Raw genomic sequence first — 23174 nt, forward strand, 5'->3', positions numbered from 1 at the left:
CATGGGGTATCAATACCCCCAACACTGGATATCAATACCAGGAAGCATGCTGTCCAAAGAGGACAGAGGTATCGATACCTCTTTTAGGGGTATCAATACCCGGTGTCTGCGCGCGAACTTTTTTATGGCATTTTTGTAATTATTTTGTAAATGGGGTATATATACCAACTTAAGCCCGATTTCAGGGCATTGAAGACCTACATTTTCTCTCTCTACCTCCATTAAAGCTTTTGCTCCCACCTCTCTCCTCATTCATGCTTTGAGGAGGGATTTTAGGTACGATCCATTCAATTTCGAAGCATTTCGCTTTCATTAAAGTTGTAAGGAATCTTCTCCTCTTCGAGGATCTTGTGTTTATTTCGCATTTAATCCATGTTTAGTATTTTCTTTATCTTTACCCTTGCTCATTACATGTCTCCTTTCATTATGTGTGAGTAGTGTAGCAAGGCTAGGTTGTGGGATGGTTAGCATCCCGTAGCCATGGGTATTTCTTGTTCTTCTTTTGTAAATCTTCATCTTCAAGCTTAAGCATGTACTAGGGTTCATTTTATGTATCAAAACTTAGAGGTGTTAATCTCTTTGATCAAATGTAGGCAAGGGTTACACTTCTTGTCACATTTGATGCTTGGAGCTATGTCCCTCCATGTGTTTGTTTAAATGTCTCAAAAGAACCTTAGACATGCTTAGCACCCTTGTAAAAAGAAAAGAATAAGATTACCTTTGTGTTATGGGTGTTGATTATCCCTAAACCTAGCCTTTAGTTTAAATCTCCAGTTAAAAAGCCGTAGTTAGGTTAAGTAGCCATTCACCTAAAATTCTCAGTTGGCCGTCTTAACGCCAAAGTTTGGTTGGCGGTCCTAACGCCAAAATTCTCTACGCAAGCTAATCTCTGAACCAAGTTATGGATGCGCTCTCTGTGGATTCGACCCCGGACTTCCGGGTATTATTATGCTTTCAACCGACCTAGCCCTACGCTTGGGGTATTCTTATTGCAATACACATTAAGGTCGCAAGCAGTTGGGTAAGAATGGGTTCAAACCCAGCTAATCCATTATTAGTTGGGTCATAATTGGGCATCAATTGGGTCAACTTAAATGACCCAATGGGCAATGAAAGTAACCCACCAAATTCCATCTCTTAATTGGTCTCTTTTCCAAACCCAGACCCATCAATTGGTCTCTTTTCCCGCTCTCTCCCCCCCGCCCTCTCTCCCTCCCTCCCTCCCTCCCTCCCCCCCCGCCCTCTCTCTCTCTCTCTCTCTCCCGCCCCCCCCGAACCCCCAGGAGCATGGCCTTCTTTCTCTCTTTTATTCAATTGTTTTGTCTTAAATCACACGCGTCCAAAAATATTTTGAATGGTCCGAATTAAAATCAATTGTGACCGGTAACAATTATTTTGACCAGTCAAAATTGAAAACACATCTCATCCATTAATTGTGCGAATGGACCCGTGAAATTGTGCTCCGCCGTGAATAAATTTCTCTCATGGTAGTCCCGCAAAGGGTTTGGATTAAAAAATTGACTTATTTTTTTGTCCTTATTCAAATTTTTTTTGCATTTTTTTTGTTTTGTGTCATATTTTTGTGACTTATTAATTTGTTTTGATGAGAGGAATCGGAAAAGTAAAAAAATTTGATCGAAACTTATAATTTTTTGAATAAAGACAAAAAATTCAATAAGACAAAAAAAATTACTTATTCTCGTCTTTTTGAAAAAATTTATGAGTTTCGATCATAATTTTTTTTTACTTTTCTAATTTTTCGATCATAATTTTTAGTATATATTTAATTGGGTTAATGGGCGGGTCGGGTTTGCTTTAAAATAAATGGGTCGGGTTGGGTATGGGTAATTAGACTCATAGTTAATGGGTCTAAATGGGTCAATGACCCATTAAAGACCCAACCCACTAATAACTTACCCAATTTGACCCAAACCCGCCCGTTTGTCACCCCTAGTATTTATATATATAGTTGGAATATATTTCCTGAAAAACCACTCCATCTGTGCAGTGCTTTAAACTACCAAATTGCCACTTACTTAACTGGCTCATGAATTGTTAGAGTTCATTGAATAGTAGGTCAATTTTGGTTTTCAGTGGTAAATCGACTTCTTACTAGATTTTAGCAATTTTAAAAAACTTCATTGACTTCTCTGATTTTAGTTCGTTTTGGAAAATTTGTACCAAAAAACATTCTACAAGTGTAGTTTACTAATTAAAAAAATTAATGAGCCAAATTTGGTTTTAGTGTGGCAAGTTTCCCACAAAGTATGTTTAAAGATTTCTTACTAAAAAGGATTCGAAACTCACCTTTTAGCTTAGGTTTAAACCACAAAACAAAGACTAAGAGTTACTTTGGTTAAATAAACACTTGAGCTAGCCATAGTTGAGCTTTTTCTTATAGAGGTTTCAAACTTCAATTTTATGGGATGGGCCAATATGGGTAATCATTTTAACTACTCCTTCAAATTGCTATCCCCAAGATTGATAATTTCTTATGGGATGCAAAATGGGACTAATCACGAGTTCATTTGACAATTCAAATAGTTTCTTTAATTTGTAAGTCTCGATGAGTATAACGTCCATGCGAAAAAATATCAAGTTTATTAAAACTCAGTATACATTCATTTGGAAGAATTATACTTGTAACGAGAGAAGTAGACAAACAGAATCTCTGGACATTTATTTCTCCTCATAAAAATTTATTCAAACGAAACTTTTACCGATCTTCAATAAATTCGATTTTTGATTTTATGTTAAACACTTTGAGACCTATTATATGAACGTTCTGAAACTCGCACATTCATATTTTGCATCACATGAATACATGATGGATCTATCACATGAGATGATCTTGACTTTCGGTGATTTTATGACACGTGTAGGGCGGCGAGACTACAATTACTCAAGAGATTAGTCGAGGTGATGTTTGGGACACGAAGAAATATGAAAGTTTTCTTTAAATATTCAGGGCAGATTAGTCTATATCCAGTTTTCTTAAAGCCAAAGAAGGGTAAAGTAGTCAAATAGAAATATAGTATTATAATTCCTACAGCATGGGCTTTGGCTTGGGCTCGGAACCCAGAGAGCGAGGCCTTTCGGATCTGTCTGTCTACCTGTCCAAACAGAAAAAGCGACAAAAAGCACTCACCTAGGACATAACACTTTCAACCCCCTTTTTTTTTCGGTTAACGTTGACCCTAATCACACTTTTGCGCGATAAGGAATTTAGGACAGAATCGTCATTTCGCGTCAATCATCAAAGAGATCCATTAAAATGTACAAGTACAAACAACAACAATTGCGCCTCTCTGCTCCGAAATGCTCACCTGGTAGATGACGTGGACTCCCCTCATGGGAGTATAAAAATGCCAAAACGCCAGGTGTGACCGTCAACCAAAGAACCAACGACAGCTCAACAACAGAAAAACAATCAAGGCAAACCTGACTTCAGCCCCATCCCATTCTTTTTGGTAACTGAGGAACAACAATCAACTCAAATCTCGAGTAGAGCTAGCTACAACGCGGACGCGGGGGTTCTACTGCCCACCATGGGCAGCAGCCCCAATCCACCCTCATACACGGCACCGTTTTATCAAAGGAAAAAAAAAAAATTTCTTTCGCTTGAAATCCTATGGAGCAGAAACGTGATTATGAGAGCCCTAAAGTTAAAATTTAATTATGTCTCTTTAGAATAATATGATCAGAATAATAAGATCTTCACGTCAATTTAAACGGATTGAAAATTGGAGTACTTAATTTTTTAATCATATTTTTTAATATATAAACGGTCTAAAAAATTAAGTGTGCCACTTTTTAATTCGTTTGAACAAGTACGAAAATCTTATTATTCTAATCATATTATTCTAAAGCATCATAATTAATTTTTGTCTCTAGGACTCTCATAATTAAGTATCTGCTCTTTATTTAGGATCCTGTAGATCAGAAACGTGATTATGAGAGTCCTATAGACAAAAGTTAATTATATCTCTTTAGAATAATATGATTAGAATAATAAGATTTTCGTACTTGTTCAAACGAATTAAAAAGTGGCACACTTAATTTTTTAGACCGTTTATATATTAAAAAATATGATTAAAAAATTAAGTACTCCAATTTTCAATCCGTTTAAATTGACGTGAAGATCTTATTATTCTGATCATATTATTCTAAAGAGACATAATTAAATTTTAACTTTAGGACTTTCATAATCACATTTCTGCTCCATAGGATTGCAAGCGGAAGAGTTTTTTTTTTTTTTCTTTGATAAAACGGTGTGGGTTGGGTGTATGAGTGTGGGTTGGGGCTGCTGCCCATAGTGGGCACCAGAGCCCCCGCGTCCCTATAACGCATCAATCATGATCCCCCACTTAAGTATTAGGATACTTATTCGGTGAGGAATCGAATTTCAGATCAACGAAATTACTTCTTGAGTCTGGCACTCGTTCTTACCTTGAGTGTGTGTCCCCCCTCCCCTTTGTCGCTTCATACAAATTTTAATGGATTATGTATAGTAGTAGAATAAAAAGTTGAATACTGTTTATGGTATTATACATTTCGAAATTATTGTGATTTTATTTTGAACTTGTGTTTAATTGTAAATCGAAAGAATTTCAACGATAAGATGTGGTGTTTATTTGGATTGATAATTCAAATTCGATCATCGGAAAAAACAAACAGAGGAATTTTATTTTTTTATCCTAAACAGAGGAATTCGATCCTTAGAAGAAGTAAAGGGTCGAATGATGACTTTGTTGTTCGATTTCATGGGGCCGAGCATGAATTCTAACTTTATGTTAAATTCTTTATTTTTGTAGAATTTGATATGTGGATTAATTGACAAAAAAGAACTAGTTTGATTATAGGAAAAAAAACTGAAATCGTCCATGTAGTTAAGTATTTGTGTCAATTTGGTCTTTGTAGTTGTAATTGGCTCGATTTACACTCTGTACTTTTCATTTTGTTTCAATTTGGTTCAATTACTAACTTCCGTTAGTTCGCCGTTAGTCCTTTAAACAACAAAATCATATGGTCCCTTTTTTTGGGGTTAAAATAGACTCGTTCGGCTAAATAAGCCAACTGGCTTATTTTTTTTTTATCCTTATTGAAATTTTTTCCGTATTTGTTAGTTTTTCGTCAATTTTTTTGGAATTATTGCATCGTCATGACGAGAGAAATCTAAAAAGTAAAAAATTATGATCGAAATCTAAATTTTTTTGAATAAAGACCAAAAAATTGGCTTATTGACTTATTTTTGTCTTTATTCAAAAAAATTCGGTTTCGATTATAATTTTTTTACTTTTTAGATTCCTCTCGTTATGACGATGCAATAATTTCCAAAAAAATGACGAAAAACTAATAAATACGAAAAAAATTTGAATAAGGACAAAAAAATAAGCCAGTTGGCTTATTTAGTTGAATATGGTTACTCATTCCCCTCTTACCCTAATATACCTCTGAACCAAAACACAACTCATTCTTCCATTCTCCATTGATAAGGAGCCACTTGGGAAGAAATTTGGTTATAATTTTCTACAAAAAGTTGCCATCGAATTCAGCATTTTCATGATCAGCCATGAGGCATCATAACCACTGATATTGTCTACATGTTCAACTTAGGGAAAAATACTGAGATGCCTTATTTTTCTGCATAGTACTGAAAATGGACATAGAATCATGTCCAAAAGTCACAACATGATATAGATCCAAAAGTTACAACATGATAAATAATCATGTCCAAACGTCAAAATATTATATAAACTCAGTTCCAAATTTACCATGTCATAACCTAATACATAGACATAACAAACTACTAAACTATGTTACAAAAAACCTAACTTAAAAGCCCAAGTGGTTACAAAAAATAGTGCCTCGTCATTTCATTCATTTTCCTACATTTGGCCCATGCACTGATTCTTGACTAGGAATGTTGAAAAATAAACCTAAGCCAATTTTTTGGTCTTTATTAAAAAAAATTGAATTTCGATAATAATTTTTTACTTTTTAGATTTTTCTAGTCATGACGACGCAATAACCCCCAAAAAATTGACGATAAATTAACAAACGAAAAAAAATTTGAATAAAGACAAAAAATAAGAAAGTTGGCTTATTTAGCCGCACGGTTCTGTTTTAATCCCAAAAAAGGGGGGCCATATGATTTTACAATTTAAAGGACTAACGACGGACTAACGGAAGTTAGTAATTAGACCGAATTGAAACAAAATGAAAAATACAGAGTGTAAATCGAGTTAATTATAACTACAGGGACCAAATTGACACGAACACTTAACTACAAGGACTATTACAGTTTTTTTCCCTTTTTTTTATCTGTGTTAGAGCAATGTTAGAAATGCAACTTTATACCACAAAATTGGACACAATTGTATTCATAATTATTTAGTGCAGCGGGCCCGTATAAATCATCTCGATTCACATGGAATCGCATATCATATCGAACTGTTTTGAATACAATTAGGGCCCGTTCGGACAAATAAGACACGGTGGCTTATTTTTTGTCCTTATTCAATTTTTTTTCATATCACTTGGCTTATTGTTATTTTTTTGGAGATTATTGCATCCTCACGATGAGAGGAATCTAAAAAGTAAAATTTTTTGACCGAAATCAATTTTTTTTTGAATAAAGACGAAAAAATTGGCTTATTGATTTTTTTTCGTCTTTATTCAAAAAAAATTGGATTTCGGTCAAAATTTTTTACTTTTTAGATTCCTCTTGATGTGAGGATGCAATAATCCCAAAAAAATGATAATAAGCCAAGTAATACAAAAAAAATTTGAATAAAGACAAAAAATAAGCCAAAGTAGCTTATTTGTCCGAACACCCCCTTAGTGTGATAAAGTTGTGTTCATAGATTTTTAATTGAGTCATGCTATTTTTTATGAATAATTAATGCATGGAAGTCCACAAAATGCACGATTAGACCAATTAATTACACAAATAAAAAAACAAATTTAAAGGATTAGACATACCAAACACACGACTTACAGATCAGTGAAGGGAAGCTAATCCAACAAACACAAATGCTACTCCTGGAAAAGAAAAACCAGAGCCAGAAAAGAAACAAAAGAATACAGTAAGCTCTCACTCACTCCTCACTTTCTCTCTCTCTCAACAAATAAGTCGTCTCTTCTTTTTTACTTCATCAACCCCCAGAAACATTATAAAAAACACAAAACCAGTTCCCCCCCCCCCCCCCCCTCTCTCTCCTGTATTGTACAGTCGGGGAAAACAAACCCTCAAAATTCCTGATTTCTCTCTCACCTGTCTAAAATGTCTCGTTTTTGAAAAAAATCAAATGTGATGGGAAGCGGTTTCTCCCAGCTCTTCCCCTGCTTCGACCCGGGCGTGAACCGGTCCGGCGAAAACGAACACCCGGACGTGATCTTCACCGCCTCCGAACCGCTCGACGAAACCCTAGGCCACTCCTTCTGCTACGTCCGGTCCTCCGCCCACTTCCTCTCCCCCACCCCGTCGGATCGGTTCCTCTCCCCCACCAACTCCCTCCGGTTTTCCCCGTCTCACGAACCGGCAGGCAAGCCTAGACCGGGTGGCGAGACCGGGTTCAAGGCCATCTCCGGCGCCTCGGTGAGCGCCAACACCTCCACTCCCCGAACCGTCCTCCAGCTCGACAACATTTACGACGATGCCACCGACTGCGTCGGCTGCGGCGTTAAGTCCAGCATGGTTAACGGCTTCGAGAGCACGTCGTCCTTCAGCGCCCTGCCGCTGCAGCCCGTGCCCCGGGGCGGCGACCCGTCTGGCCCGATGGACCGGGCCTTCTTCATGTCCGGCCCGATCGAGCGCGGGGCCCTCTCCGGGCCCCTGGACCCGAACCCTTCAGGTTCCGACACCGGGAGGATCCCTTTCTCCGCGCCGCTTGGCGGTGGCTACGTAAGGAGGAGGAGGAAGAAGGGCATACCTGGAATTCGAAAAGCCTTCTCTAGGAATTTCGAGAAGAAGCGGTGGGTTGTGCCCGTGAGGAACTTCGTGGGAAGGAAAGAGGTCGCGGCTGGAGGAGAGAGAGGCGATTGTGAATCGAAGAGAGAGAATAACAGTAATAGTAGTAGTAGTAATGTGCAGTGGGCTTTGGGGAAGGCGGGGGAGGATCGGGTGCACGTGGTCATATCGGAGGAGCATGGGTGGCTCTTCGTAGGGATTTATGACGGGTTTAACGGCCCTGATGCTCCTGAATTCTTGATGGGTAATCTCTATAAAGCCATGTATACTGAACTAGAGGGTTTGTTTTGGGATTCTGACGAGGGTGGAGTAAATGTAGCAAATTTAGAAAATGTGGATAGTGTTGGTGGTGGTGGTGTAGATCGTTCCATTGCTGTGGAAAGTCAAGTGAGTGGGAATGATTGTGATGAGACCCGGTTGGATAAGGGATCGGTGAAGAGAGTGACATTTGAATCGGAACAGATTGGAGTTAGACGGAGGAGATTGTGGGAATTTCTAGCAGAAGACGACCCGGAAGATGGGCTTGATCTATCCGGGTCGGATAGGTTTGCGTTTTCAGTAGATGATGCGCTCAGGGTGAGCAATGCGAGTAGACGGTCGCTCTTGTTGTCGAAATTGAAGCAAGGGTTGATTAGGCATAAAGAGAGTGCATGGAAGTTTGGGTTTGAGGCTAAGGAGAAGTCTGAGGCCGAGAATAGGGTGGAGGAGAGAATTAGGAAAAGCGGTAGTATTAGGAAGCGTAGTAAAGTTGGTCCAGTTAATCATGACTCGGTTTTGAGGGCAATGTCGCGGGCTCTTGAAGTGACTGAACTCGCGTATTTGGATATGACGGATAAGGTTCTTGATCAGAACCCGGAGCTTGCCTTGATGGGTTCGTGTTTATTGGTTGCGTTGATGAGAGACGAGGATGTGTATGTGATGAATGTTGGGGATAGTAGGGCTATTGTCGCTCAATATGAGCCTGAAGAAATTAGTACTAGCACACTGGTAAAGGGGGCTGGGGCTAATAATGGATCTAATGCGGAGGACATAGTTGAGGAGTCTATCGATGCTGGTGAGAGGGTAAATAAGGTGGAAAATGAGGCTACTAGTCAAGCTATGAGGTTAATTGCATTGCAGTTGTCTACTGATCACAGCACAAGCATTGAAGAAGTAAGTGTTGAATCTCGGAAGATCTTAAAATAATTCTTTGTTTCCTATCTTGCTATCTTGAGAATTGTCAAGTAGTGCTATTTGCTTCCATATGGTAACTTGATATCAGTTGGATACAGTTTAGCTTATTAAAATGTCATGGAGAAATTTGGTTGATTGTGGATGTAGTCGTACCTATTGTGGAGGTTAAAAATGGATTACTTAATACTTCCGGTAAGTTTGAAAACTATGTCTAGTTCTAATTTGGCCTGGAAAATCTAGACTCTGGCAATGTAGAGTCAGATGCCCATGTCCTTTTCTCTCTCTTTCCAGGTAATTTAAGTACTAGCTTCGATAGGTAAAACTTGAGAATCCTCAGCTGCTCAATTGCACACATTTTAGGGTATGCAAAATGGAATAAAAAATAGTTACAGGAACATAAACTTGATATGATCGCTTGCTTATTAATTGACAATTTCGGTCAAAGTTGGGAGGCTATCAATATGCGCATTATCCTTGCCTATAGTTGAATGTGAGAACTTCCCTAAACTTGTTTCTTTCCATGGAAAAGAAGGAAACTGTGATGAAAATCTGTCCATTTAAGGGAATATTTTGGGTCTAGATAACTTCATTGTTCTGTTTCCTTCAAATTGACTGCATCTGGAGCTGTTTAGTTTCTGCTCCTAAGGTTCTTTGGATGAATTTTGTAATTTGATTGCACTAGACGTTGAAGGCAGGGGCCTTAACATTTTCCTGAGCCCTCTGGTCTGGTGAGATCCTTCCGTATTCCTTATGGTCTTCTACACTGCTTATGGCTCTTGATTTAAAATTCAAGTACTTGAGGCATCGTAGTTCCAAATCTATTGCCAGTGAAGACATCCTGATCTGTACATTTTAAGGGTAGTCATTGTGGGTACACTGATAGCTGGAGCCTAAAATCTATTTTCACTTGAAGTAGCTGTTTTGTGTCCTGCCCAAAGATCAGTTTTTGTTTTGTTTTGTTTTGTTTTTTTTTTTTGCAGCCATGATGCTTTAAGATACATTAGAGAGTCCCCCACAGATATTATATTTACCTTCATTTATGACCTGTCTGTACTGTTAAATTTCACCATGAAGCTTGTTCACACAGAATTGAGACAACTCAGACAGTCAGACTACTCATTCATTGTACTCCTGTAATGCCATGAGTAAACATTAGGAAGCCTCTTTCCCTCAGCCACTATGTTATTGTCAATTTCGTCTTTCAGTCCCATCCACTTGTCATTTTCCTAATGCGAAAGGACGGTGATGATTTGAGGAAGCTTCTTAGTAAGCTTCCTTTATTTAACAGGATGATTTCGTTGTTATTGGGTGCCTCCTTAATGAATGTTGTGCATGTAGGTCCACTATTGGGGCAGTAAATTTTTCTCAAGATCTACCTGATAAAAGGTTGGGACTTTACGTATGAGAATTGTGTTCTACAGCGCATGATAAGGAGATAACTTTGTGTCCCTTACTCTGCCTGTTTTTTGTTCTTTATACTGTTGGGTCACATCACTAGGTAGGTATGTAAGGAAGCAACTTCAGGGTGTTAGCTATGGTACACCCATGTCTGTCGTTACCACTCCTTAAGTTTGCTTATAAGCCCTTCTACAATTCTTTTGGCCAAACTCCTGTCAGATGTGGCTAGGCCTTGGCCACAGACCTGATTGTTGCCACCCGTTTTGACAGCCAAATTTGGATTTTAAACACCTTTTTATTTGTACGAGATTTTACAAGTTTAGTAGTTTAATTGTGATGCAGTTGACTCTCTAACTAGCTATAATTAAATGAAATAGTGTTTTCATATTATGTTTACATCATAGTTACAAAAAGCATGGTTAGAATATTAGGTGTTACTTGTTAGGTTAACAGTTGTGTAGTGACTCTATTGGGGAAAGTATGGCGAAGCGTAATGCAAGTTGGAAGTAGTTCAGGCAAAAGAATTAAAGAAGAAGGGGCCACCTAAGTTAGAATTGCATCATAGTATCCTCAAAGGGAACTGCTGAATATTGTCTTTAAGATTTATTCTCTGTTAAATTTAAAGATTCACATTGTCGTGTGTACACTTAAACGGTTGAAAATGTGGATAGATGAGGAGTAGAAATTGTTTTATAGGATTACAGCAACTTGGCTTCTTTGACTGGTAAACTCATGTAAAGTGGTAAACCAACTAAAACCCGTGTACAGAGACCCCACATTATAACTTTGACTCAACTTAGTTGCTAGGAACCACCATCACATGTCCTGTGCGCAAATGTGTAAGATTTATTACAATTCACTTATAAAGCTTAACAAACTCAAGCTGAACGTATCTAGGAAAATACTGAGTTGAAGGAATATAAACTATGACCCAGAAAAACACCTAGCATGGATGTCTTCTGATAGGTGGAAAGTGGCCTTCTTCATTAATCAAACCAAATTCTAAGACATCTCTTCTTTGAGTAAGTTTCATTTGAGGCTGTTAGAGCATATCCAACCCAATGTCCTCTATTACTCTATTTGGGAGGATCAAAACAAAGTTATATTCAAAAAGTAATTTTAGAGGGTTCACTATTCATGTTCACTCCAACCATAAATCTCCATATTTCTATTTTTCATCTTCATTTCAAATTTTATCTCACTTTGAGTCCAATAATTGTGTACTTCAATGTCAACTTCAATTATTTCTCTAGTTTTATATTCAAAAAGTGGTTTTGAAGGATCCTTCATTTTTCTTTCCTCATACTCCAAATATGAAGGATGAAAATCAATCCTCTAAAATGGGTGCAAATATGGAGGATAGGTTGGAGTACATAGTTCCTCCAAAATGGAGGAATGAAGAGAGATTTGGAGTATGCATTGGAGATGCTCTTAGAAATGCAGTCAAAAGTTGGCTCCAGTCTTTTAATCAACAAGATTTTGGGTTGAAAGCTGCAATGTGGTTTTCTGCTAGGTTTCTAGGGATGTTTACTGGTTGTTTATCAGCATGCTTTTGAGTTTTGACTAATATGTACTAATTTGCATTCCATATATTCATAGATGTAGATAGGTTTTGTGAAGTAAGGCAACCACTCAACATAGGAGATGCCTTTTTACTTGCCTTGTGAAGTTCTTAGGTCAATTCTCCCCACTTATAGGATATTTCCCTCTCGCATTTTTTTGGTGTCATAAATAAGTATATGTATCTATTCATAGATGTATATACACTGTCAGTCTCCTATCAAGGATCCCTGATTTTGTTAAGGTCCGCACCCCCCGTTTCCCGATTGAATTTCGATGATCCGAGCCTCTCAATGTGTTTAAAACGTGTTTTTAAGGGTACCCGCGTGGAATCGACAAAAAATATAATCGGGAAGGGCTTGATCTGAGCAGTTTTTCATAAAAAGCGTTTTTATGAAAAACTACTCAGATCAAGCCTTTCCCGATCATATTTTTTGCTGATTTCTCGCGGGTACCCTTAAAAACACGTTTTAAACACATTGAGGTGCGGACCGTAACAAAATCAGGGATCCCTGATAGGAGACTGACTGTGTATATACATACACACATGCGTATGTGTGTGGATTTATAGATATATATGCAGTCTATTTATGTAGAATGCTCTAATCTACCAATTGATGTCCCATTTTTATTCGGATGAATGCATTATCAATCATAAGCCTTTTTTCATTCTGATCTGATGTATTGGAGACACTGGGCAGCGTTGTAACGTAATATGTACTGATTTTAATACGTGAGAGTACGTCACCAATGTGAAATTTTGTTAATCGTGCTTTCATGGCATGGAAAAACAAGGACATATGTAATTTCTCCCATGTCTTTACATGTGAACATATCAAATGCATATTGCCATATTGGAAATGTTTCCTATCCAGATTTTCTCCTCTGCCTTTTGTTTCTTCCCTGTCTTTTTTTGTGCCGTTATTGCAACTGTTTATTAGCTTTTCTCTGCTATCCGCGATGATTTTCTAAGAAATTCCTCTCTTCACGTGAACTATTGCAGGAAGTTATAAGGATCAAGAGTGAACACCCAGATGACAGCCATTGCATCGTTAATGACAGAGTAAAAGGCCGCCTTAAAGTTACCCGTGCATTTGGGGCTGGGTTTCTTAAGCAGGTTTGTTTACAAATTTGCTATTGTATTTGTGTAAAGGATCTCTTTTATGAAAACAGGGTAGCCTGTCAAGGGGAGATTATATAGTATACCAAAGCTCCCGGCTAATAAAATTGTGATGGCTGCATAGGGCATGGAATTTGTTGAACCTTGACTTGTTTGGCTACATGTCTTTTCCTTCACAAATTGAGCGTCATGATGGAAGGGGTAATGATTTCTGAAGTTCACACAAAAATATGTGTTCTATTAGAAGTATTATAGCTGTAAATATTTGTTTCTCATACTGACGAAGTTGTTGTACTAAGAGCATTATAGCTGTGCCTGTATACGTATAAAATATTTCTTTTGTTACTTAATCTTCCAAGTCTCAGTTTCTACTTTGAAAACATTAATACATCGTTCAGACAATTAAGTACAAATTCTTAAACTTGTGAGCGTGTCTACTACACTTTTATCAGGAATGTGGAGACCTTAAATGATATTTTTGACTTGCATGTTGGTGCAGGCCAAGTGGAATGATGCATTATTGGAAATGTTTCGGAATGAGTATATTGGTACTGCGCCATACATATCTTGTTCCCCTTCGCTTCGTCACCATAAATTGTGTCAAAGAGATCATTTTTTAGTCCTCTCATCTGATGGCTTATATCAGTACTTGAGTAATCAGGAAGTGGTTTCTCATGTGGAGAGTTTTATGGAGAAGTTTCCTGATGGAGACCCTGCACAACACCTAATAGAGGAGCTTCTATTGCGTGCAGCCAAGAAAGCTGGTAAATTTCTCTCCTTTGTTTTGGGTGTTTATACAGCTTTGCTCAAATTGGCATGTGTTGCTTCTTTCAACTTTTTCATAAAGTTACCCATCTTTCATTTGTTTGATCACTGGAAATCTTTCTTAGAAAATTTGAGAAAGTCACTTCTATTTTTGCCATTCAGTTGGGGGGAAGCTTTTGCGGTCACTATATTTGTTAATAATTTGTACCCAGTTGTGGTTTATCTGGATTTGCTATTGAAAACTAGTGTAACTTATGGAGACCTGATCTATTTTTTGAAATTTTTGGTAGAGATTTTTATTACTTATGGACTCAAAGCTGCACTATCTCTAATTTTTTGTAGTAAGCTTTGGAGGGCACCGTCATGTCAATAGCTAGTTGTAAATGGGTTTGAGACATGCCTGCTTTCATTAATAGCGAGCTATCCAACAAATATAAGATTTTGGATACTACAAGCAAAAAGTAGGGCAACATGGGAGGGCAGTCTTTCTAAAGCAGGGGTGCATTAAGAGTTGTAAACAACTGAAACCCATTCTTCTAGCCCATAGGAGTACTCAAAATGAAGAGCCAGAAGAAACATATGGCCTAGGGTTCTGCAGTTTCTGTTCTTAATATCTGGACGCCCAATTGCCCAAATCTGTATTTGTGGCCCCTGAATGAATTATTGCGGACATGCAAAGAAGGAAACGAAAAAAGAGAATCTACAATGTTATCTCTAGTAGTAGGGTGAGCAAGAAACCGATTGACCCTATGAACCCGTCCGACTCGACTCCATCCAAGGCTTGAAAGTCAGTTTCTTTTTTTGATCGGGTCGTTTATGACTTATGGGTGAAAATTATAGTAAAAAAGAGAGTTTTGGTTGAGTGTTGGTTTGGCTATAATTCCAACTGTGCAATCCGACCTGTCCGAATATGCATGTACCGCGCGTTTGAGATGTCAGAGTCTTCTTTTAGACTCTGACTCATATATTGACTCCACTACACGTGGCTCCATTCTATTGGCTCTTGGGATTACCATTTCCCGAGCTTCTCTCCTTCTCAGGCTTATCCCTTTCTTAAGCTTCTCTCTACACTTCACCTCTACTCAGTCAAGTCTTTCTCTCTCTCCTCTCCTCTCTCGTCCTACCCAACGAAGACCTAGGAACATGTCTCTTGCCTAAAAAGGGTTCATCTCTCATGCAAATGCTAAGGTGAGAAGAAGATCAGGTCGTAGCAGCCGGCGATTTTTGATCTTCTCTGATCTGCACTTCACCTCTACACAGTCAAGTCTTTCTCTCTCTCCTCTCCTCTCTCGTCCAACCCAACGAAGACCTAGGAACTTGTCTCTTGTCTAAAATGGGTTCATCTCTCATGCAATTGCTAAGGTGAGAAGAAGATTGGGTCGTAGCAGCCAGCGATTTCTGATCTTCTTTGATGTGCCAGCCCCTGAAACTCAATGCTTCTCTCATTTTCTCCCCACTCTTCAATCTTCAGCCCGCTGCAGACTGATTTTGTTTTGTTTTGTTTTTGTTGGGGGGGCTCAGAAACACCCATATAATTCGACTGAAACTGACCAAATCCGAATGACCTGACTTGTTCAGTTTGAAGCTGTTATCAGTTCGAAATCGGATGCTTGTTTCATCTACCTGCATTGGTTGGATCTGGCTAGGGTTAGACTGCAAACCCATGCTCACCCCTGTATGCTTTGGATATATGCTCATATGCTATAAATGTTCAGGTTCAACTTAAGATTCACACTTTATGGGTTTAAATGTTGATATCTTACCTTGTTTAGTTGCAGTATTTTGGTCAATTTGAGTTTTTCCGGAGAAGGGTTTGGGGGTGGCTCGAGTGTCATGCTTTGGATAACATTTTTTGGCGTCATTATATGTTTATTGATTTGTGTCTAGAATAGTCTTGTGAATAGATTCTAGTTTTCCTCGTCTTCTAGTCCAACAGAGTTCGAGAACTGCAACCTATAAGCACGTGTGAGCTTTGCCTATTCATTAACGACTAATGAGTTTAGTGTAAGGGAAATTGGTTGAAGACTTGAAGCTTTTTTGCAATATATTACACTTCATGCAATGTTACCTTAGGGGCTTAGGGCCAAGTTTATTTCGTAGGATTTCTAGGTCAGATTCGTAGTTTATCTTCTTCACACCGTGCCCGATTCAATACCATTTCAAGTCTGCAACCTAGCATTTTGGAAATCATGCTGCATAATTGAGGTTGAATGGCCTAAATCACATTTGCTGTATCATTTAGGTCACTGGTTCTTGTATGCATCATTTGGTGCACTAAGGCTACAAATGCTGAAAAAAGCATAGAGCAAACCAAACAATGACGTTTTGAAAGCACTAGGAGGCCCACATTTAGTGTTGTTGCTAACTATAACTTGGTTCATGTCAATTATTTGTCATCGCTTTGTCTTAGTGTGGGTTTTCATCTTGCTTCTTTATATGTGGTTATATGCCTTAAGAAGTTAGTTCTGTTTCTGCGGCTCTGCCCATGGTCAAAAATATGTTTGGTTGTAGTAAAAATCTTCTCGTCCAACTCCACCTGTTTTCACTAGTTCACCTTCCTTTGGTTCCTTTGGTGCTATAACTAATAAAGTCAACAATTCATCTATCATGGGGACTATTTGGCCACACATTGAAGTAAACCTGATGGACTATGTAGCTCTTTGTCTCATCCCTCATTTTGTATCTCTGTTATCTTTTATGGAAATATATCATGGTGCCCGCAATAATTTCATGAACAATAACTGTAAGGCTCGAGTTTTTTTGCTCTTGTTTTGCCTTCACGTTTCTGGTGAATCTTAAATGGTTGCTTTTCACGGTTATGACCAAGTTTCTTGAAACATTTAGTAATGTGGTCGGTTAGGTATCAAATGTGCTTGATGGTGTATTTTCTTTGCGTACTGTTTTCGAGTTATTACAGATTGTTTCCAATGTACGGACCAAAAAATTCCAATCCACCAACCTTATACGTGGTATTTTCAAAATAACTGATGAAGCACATGAAATTAGTTCCTGGAGTTCAGTTAACTTGTCTTTTGCCTGCATGAAATTAGTTCCTGGAGTTCAGTTAACTTGTCTTTTGCCTGCAGTCGTAGTACTGATCAACATAAAATTGCATAGCTATCCTTGGAGGTTTATTGGCTAATTTCTCCTTTCATGCAGGAATGGATTTCCATGAATTGCTGGATATCCCACAAGGTGATCGTAGAAAATACCATGATGATGTTACTGTCATGGTGATATCACTTGAAGGAAGAATTTGGAAGTCATCAGGAAAATATCTTTGAAACAACCTTCAACCCTTAGAATTTCTTGACCCCTGACATCATTTTGATACAAGTGAAATCATGGGTTTGATCCTCGAGCTGAGGTAATTGCCAGCAGATTGGAACCTCCAATGCCAGACCCTCTTGTCATGGTTCCATGAGGATATGCTTTTGGTTCCCATTGGGCGGATACTATTACGGGGAACCCCACTTGACTAAATGCCGGATTATCAAAAAGACTCCAAATGAATGCCAAAATATAGGTTTTAGGATGAAAAAATAGGAATTTTGTAGATGGGATTCAGGGGGACTGATATTTAGCAAAAAGAAATCCCTTTTTCTTTTTCTTTTTTTTTCCTTTCCCCTTTCTCCTCTTTTTTAGATTTTGCATTGGTGGAGGATCATTTCATTTCGTCTCTCTTTTCTTTTTACAGTAACAAGATGTGGTTGTAATTTGGTGGGGGTATAAATTAACTTATAACATCAGCATTTTCCCTTGTCATAGGGAAGCATCTGTATTTTGGCTGGTGGATTTCCACCAATGAGGTTTACTGGAGCCGGAAATTCTTATCAAACGCACAAGTCATTTCCTTGGAATATAGTATCTGCACAATGCACATCATGAATTTGCAACTATTCTTGATCATCCCAAGAGAACTACTGACTGTAACAGGAAATTTAACCTCTATGTTGTATTATGAGAATTTTCAAAGTAAATTGTGATTGTACAACATGCAGCAAGCTAATTACTATCCTATCCTTCTGGTGGTGCCTTTTGCTTCTGTATGGTCCATCACTCTATGCTGGCGACTGTGAAAGAGAGTCAACTCTTGATTACAATTTTCTATGCTTTGGTTCCTGACATTTGCTGCTACAGCAAGAGATGGAACCTTTGAGAGTCCATGAGACTGACTATGTTTGCCCTGTACTCCATTTTTACATCTTCTATTGTTGTTGCATGAGGCTAGCTTTCTCTTCGCTCTGCCTAAATGGTGCCTGTAAGTTTCTACCTCATGCGATTCAAATGCACTTGAGCAGCCCTTGGGAAAACTTATGGTTCCTGCACTAATGTTGGTTGAAAATGATCGAATCATGTGGCTGCAGCCTGCAGTATTGTATTTTTATATCCAATTTCTCATGGAAAATTTTCATACTAGGACCTAAATGAACTAATCAGATCAATAGAGTGGAAAGTCCACATGCAAAAAATCTCATGACCTATGTAACGGAGATGTCTGTTTTGATATATTGACAAATGCAGAACGGCCTTCGGGCATCAAGTGCTGTGAAGTAGGCTTCTAAAATGTGCTAACAAGCAAGTACCTTGTTGCACCTTCAATTTCTACCAAGTACAACAAAACCACTACCCACACAACCTACCCATTTGACTTAACACCTCTATCCATATGGTTACAATCATTCGACTTATATTTCACAGTTTTGTCAGTTGAGGCAAGAGTCTGCATGCATCAATTTTTTTCACAGAGGTATCAAGAGAGAGTTTGATTTTCATGAACTAGTTTCCCACTGGAACATACAAAATAACAAAAACGGATCATCAGAGCGGGCAGTTCAAATGTAAAGACTAGTTCATGGCCTATCTAATCTACCCATTTCGAGACATATCGGCTCATCAGAAGGGCCGCGGGCATCAACTGCTGCTAAGCATTCTTCTGAAATCTGCTAACAAACAAGTACCTTAATTGCATCTCCACTTTCTCCTCACAGTAGAACACAATCACCGCACAACCTACCCATTGGGCTTAACATCTTATTCGTCCATCGAGCCCTTGAAGATCCTAACCAGTCATCCAATTTTCTTACCCGTCCACCAAGCATGGTATGAAACAAGTGCATCCCTTCACATTCAGCCCAACCCCAAGCTCAGACATTTCGTCGAACACCTCCACTGCGTTGCCCACATTCCCCCCACACTGCCGTAATGTAAAGCATTAATGCCTTGGAAGATCGTCGAAAGCTTCAGTCTAACATTGTAGAAGATAGCTTCAACAGGAAACAAGTCTCCTCAGGTTCGAAACCTGCTATCAACTCCTTTGGGGAGGTTAGTCTATACGGAGTGTTGCTCCTGCTTTATTTGAGCTCTCCACAAGTGGGCGGTGGGATTGAGCCCATGATTAGTCGAGATCTAGATTCAAAAAAAAGAAAAAAAGAAAAAAAGAAAGAGGAAATGTCGACCCAATTGGACTCAAATATGAGTCTTTTTGCCTTGACCTTGATCTATTGAATACCCTGAACAGAATTTTCTCTATTGGGGGATAGGGGTTGAATTGGATTTCGTCCAGAATTGTGATGGAAGAACATAAACACTTCAAGGAATTCCAGAAAGGGGAGAGGAGATTTTTTCGAGGGAAAATCAAATCAAAAGGGGAAAAAAATGGAATTCCGGAAAGGAGGAGATTTTTTTGAGGGAAAATCAAATCAAAAGGGGAAAAAAATGGAATTCCGGAAAGGAGGAGATTTTTTTGAGGGAAAATCAAATCAAAAGGGGAAAAAAATTCGGTTATAGATACACCGATACGGGTAGCCTTAACCGGATGTGTTTAGCAAACAGGTTAGCCCAAAGACTGTTCCCGACCCTGTCTGGGGAGATGCCAACCATCTCTCCTTCTTACGAACACGATCATTCTCTCTCATCTTGGTGATATATATACCGTAGACAGTCCTTAGACAACCGATGTGGGATTGACATTAGACACAACCGATGTGGGATTGCCATTTGACAAATTAAAACAACGGTAGTTTAGCTCCAAACTACCCTCGTACACTTTAAGGGGCAACTATTTGCAACCCCGTATTTTCTCCTTTAGCCAATTACATTTCGGTAAATAGTTGTTGAAAATCATACATAACATTTCGGTAAATAGCTATTGAAAACAAGATTATATTTCGGTAACTACATGTCGAAAATATGTTCATCCTTCGATAAACAACTGCCGAACATACATTTTCGGTAATTGTATGCTGAAAATGTATCTCAATTTCGGTAACTAACTGTCGAGTATAATTGAAAATTTTTAACGGGCTAAGGGAGAAATACGGAGCAGCGAATAGTCGGCCCCCACTTTAAAATGGGCATAGACTCAATTCTTTGCCAAAATAAAGGAGGTTATTTATTTACTTATTTGTTTCGTTAATGGGGCTATTTTGAGCTAGCCCTTGTTCCACTAAGGTTTTTACTTTTTAAATACGTATTTTTTGTTTTACGAGACATATCATTCTCTCACAATACATCACTTTTAATTCAAAAAATAAGTACGTACTTATTATTTTCCTTAATGGAACGATGCCTAATTGCCTAATGAGCTTATCTCCTTTGATGTAATTCAGGTACATGTATTTTTTTACCGGTTATAAAAATTATCAAAAATTATAATGAAAAAAGACATCAAGTTTTAAAACATCATGGCCCAATTCGAGAAGACATTTTTTTTAATCTTTTTTTTTGGAATTGAGAGGACTCTTGTGGCCTTTTATAGTTTATATTTGGCCTAAATAAAGAGGGTTTTTTTTTGGTCCGATGATAGTATTCAGTTCAGTTTAGGATACCATTCATTTATGTTTCAGATACAAGTTACTTACATTGACGGTGTAAGTTTATTATGGGTGATGAATTTAAAAATGTGCTACAATATCCTTCTGGTACAACTCAGTTATTCTTAGAGTACGTTAGAGAGTATCAATCACATACGTCGATAGTGCAAATTTGGTGTAAGTGACCTAAAACTCTGTTATAAAATATCATGTTAGTGCAAGTCAATCAGATTGATGGTGCTTGTTAATTACTATCTTTGTTTTAAAAAGAGAATCCAGTGTGCAAAAGCGAACTTCAACAAAAAAAAAGACTTTTGTAAAAAAATTAAAATTGTATTCTTAAATTGAAAGAATTCATTAATATCTACTAATTTGTGAAACAATAGTTTGATTTTTTTCTTTTTGACAAAATTGAATTTTATTTGAAGTCCAAGGTTTATGGACTGGAAAGATGATTGCTAAAAAAAATTTAACCTCCCCCGCAGACACAAGTTTAACCAAATAGAACTGTTGAAAGCTGAAAAAATAGCTCCGGCTCAAGAAAATTTGCCAAAACCTTTGGAGTTGCTCTAAGAGCATGTACATCAGTGTAGCTATATGTGATCAATTAGGTAAAGTGCCGAACAAAACCCTCGAAAACCATTTGCAGCAGACTAGCAAAACAAGAAGCTAAAATACATTCGGGTGAATGGCTCGGTAGAAATACTGAGGTACTGTTCATAGTCATTCTTTATTTTATTGTTATAACGCTCCGAAAATTTGGAGACATCAAAAAATATTGAAAAGAGATTTTCAATTAATTTTCCATTTCGAAGCATTTAAAATTTCAAAAGTCTTGTTAATTCCAATCAAATTACAACGTATCAACCTTAAAGTATTTTGCTAGATTCTCTTACTATATAATATTAAAATAATTAATTGAAATTACAGAGCAACTGATGGTGTAACCAGAGTTCGATAACATCTTCTTCGATCAATGTCAAATTCTTCTTCACGTACGGCCCTTCTGCTTCGTCTTCAATATATACTTGGCGTTCGAGTTACCAGGGCAACATTGTAACGACCCTGATTTTTGGTAAATAAAAATTTCTTTAAATATTTAAATTTTATTTTAACTACTTGGTATTTGCTTTTAAAATTCCTTTTTAATTTCTAATAATCCGTCATAATTAGATTTGAGATTTATAAAATTATATCTTTTCATCCCGGACAATTTAGTCCTTTTCTAAAGACAAGTATGCTTATAGAAGCACTTATATATTTTCATAGTGAATAAAATAAAATCTTTAAATTATATTTCTTGGCTAGAAATCCTACTTGGCAAGTAGAATTAGTTTCCAACCGATTAGTTAGAGAAACCTAAGTACCCACTCAACCTAGTTACATTCTCCTAACCCTAGATGAGCCTTATGAACCTTTCCAACCTTAAACCTTTTGGACCAAAGGAAGTCATCATTATGCTACCTAAAGTAGTAATCATTATACTTACATGTCTAGTCACTTTAAGACATTACTTCTCATCATTATCTCTTTACCCATTAGATAATAGTTCATAGGGAAATTTTTATCCCTTGAGTAATAGAAATAAGACTTGCCAATGAGTACATAGATTTGACAAGTCAATCATTAGAACTCTTCATCATGACCTAGACTTGCCATGCATGCAAGCCTAGAATAATAGTCTTGAACCTAATTACTCTCCAATACCCACTTTCCTAGATTTTCTCTAGGTATATATATGTGCATATACATACTAGCCTACCATAATCATGCCTATGTACACATACATAGATTTTCTAGGAAAAGTCTTACCCATTGGACAAGGCATGTCACTTGAGAGCCTCACCACTCATCATTCCCTCTTCCATAGACCTAATAAGACTACTTAGTACTTAGGTATGCATATATATATATATCTATCTATATACTCCTGGTACTAGAAAGAGAGAGAGAGAGGGAGAGAGAGAGAGAGGAAGCCGAGAGGGAGAGGGGAGAGAGAGGCCGAGAGAGAGTGAGTGTGTGCATGTGTTTGTACACTCTAGCAAGCTACCTCTTTTACCAACTTCACACTCAAGCCTAGAATTATTTGACAACCCATTCCTAGACTATTTCAAGCACACAATCTAGCCCTTAATCATCCTAGTTTCTACTTACAAACTAGACCTAGGATTGGCTAAATATGGGAAGACTACTCCATAGCCTAGCTATCATTTCCTTCTTACTTGCAAGACTTGCCAACCTAGGTTATAATCACCTAGGATTGCCTTTAAATCTTAGAAAATCTCCATAATTACCTATTCTTACACCTAGATTGGATTGACATGGCATGAACATGTTTAAAGGTGAGATTTGACAACTCAATGGAACAAAA

At 37.8% G+C, this 23174-nt stretch overlaps 1 protein-coding gene and 1 non-coding gene across 3 annotated transcripts; one reads left to right on the plus strand and one right to left on the minus strand.

Annotated features, from left to right (window-relative positions):
• The first annotated feature begins 7089 nt into the window (after positions 1–7089).
• LOC131307625 (protein phosphatase 2C 29) lies at positions 7090–17826 on the plus strand. 2 transcript variants are annotated; one of them, XM_058334243.1, is made up of 4 exons: positions 7103–9124; positions 13107–13220; positions 13723–13987; positions 17148–17826. In XM_058334243.1, the coding sequence occupies exons 1-4, from the start codon at positions 7316–7318 to the stop codon at positions 17270–17272; spliced, it is 2313 nt and encodes a 770-aa protein (XP_058190226.1). In that variant the 5' UTR covers positions 7103–7315; the 3' UTR covers positions 17273–17826. The 2 variants fall into 2 exon arrangements, with proteins under 2 accessions (XP_058190225.1, XP_058190226.1); XM_058334242.1 differs by lacking the exon at positions 17148–17826 and having other exon boundaries at positions 7090–9124; positions 13723–15396.
• A 1934-nt stretch (positions 17827–19760) lies between these two features.
• LOC131309019 (U6atac minor spliceosomal RNA) lies at positions 19761–19890 on the minus strand. The gene has a single exon (XR_009194693.1). It is a non-coding gene; the product is annotated as a U6atac minor spliceosomal RNA (small nuclear RNA).
• Positions 19891–23174: the final 3284 nt, after the last annotated feature.

This window comes from Rhododendron vialii, chromosome 11a (genome assembly GCF_030253575.1).
Source record: "Rhododendron vialii isolate Sample 1 chromosome 11a, ASM3025357v1".
Classification (NCBI taxonomy): domain Eukaryota; kingdom Viridiplantae; phylum Streptophyta; class Magnoliopsida; order Ericales; family Ericaceae; genus Rhododendron; species Rhododendron vialii.

Coding starts and splice junctions, on each gene's coding strand:
- LOC131307625 (XM_058334242.1), top strand. CDS start 7,316: ATGGGAAGCGGTTTCTCCCAGCTCTTCCCCTGCTTCGACCCGGGCGTG. Junction 9,125..13,106: donor ACAGCACAAGCATTGAAGAA/GTAAGTGTTGAA, acceptor GAACTATTGCAG/GAAGTTATAAGGATCAAGAG. Junction 13,221..13,722: donor GGGCTGGGTTTCTTAAGCAG/GTTTGTTTACAA, acceptor ATGTTGGTGCAG/GCCAAGTGGAATGATGCATT.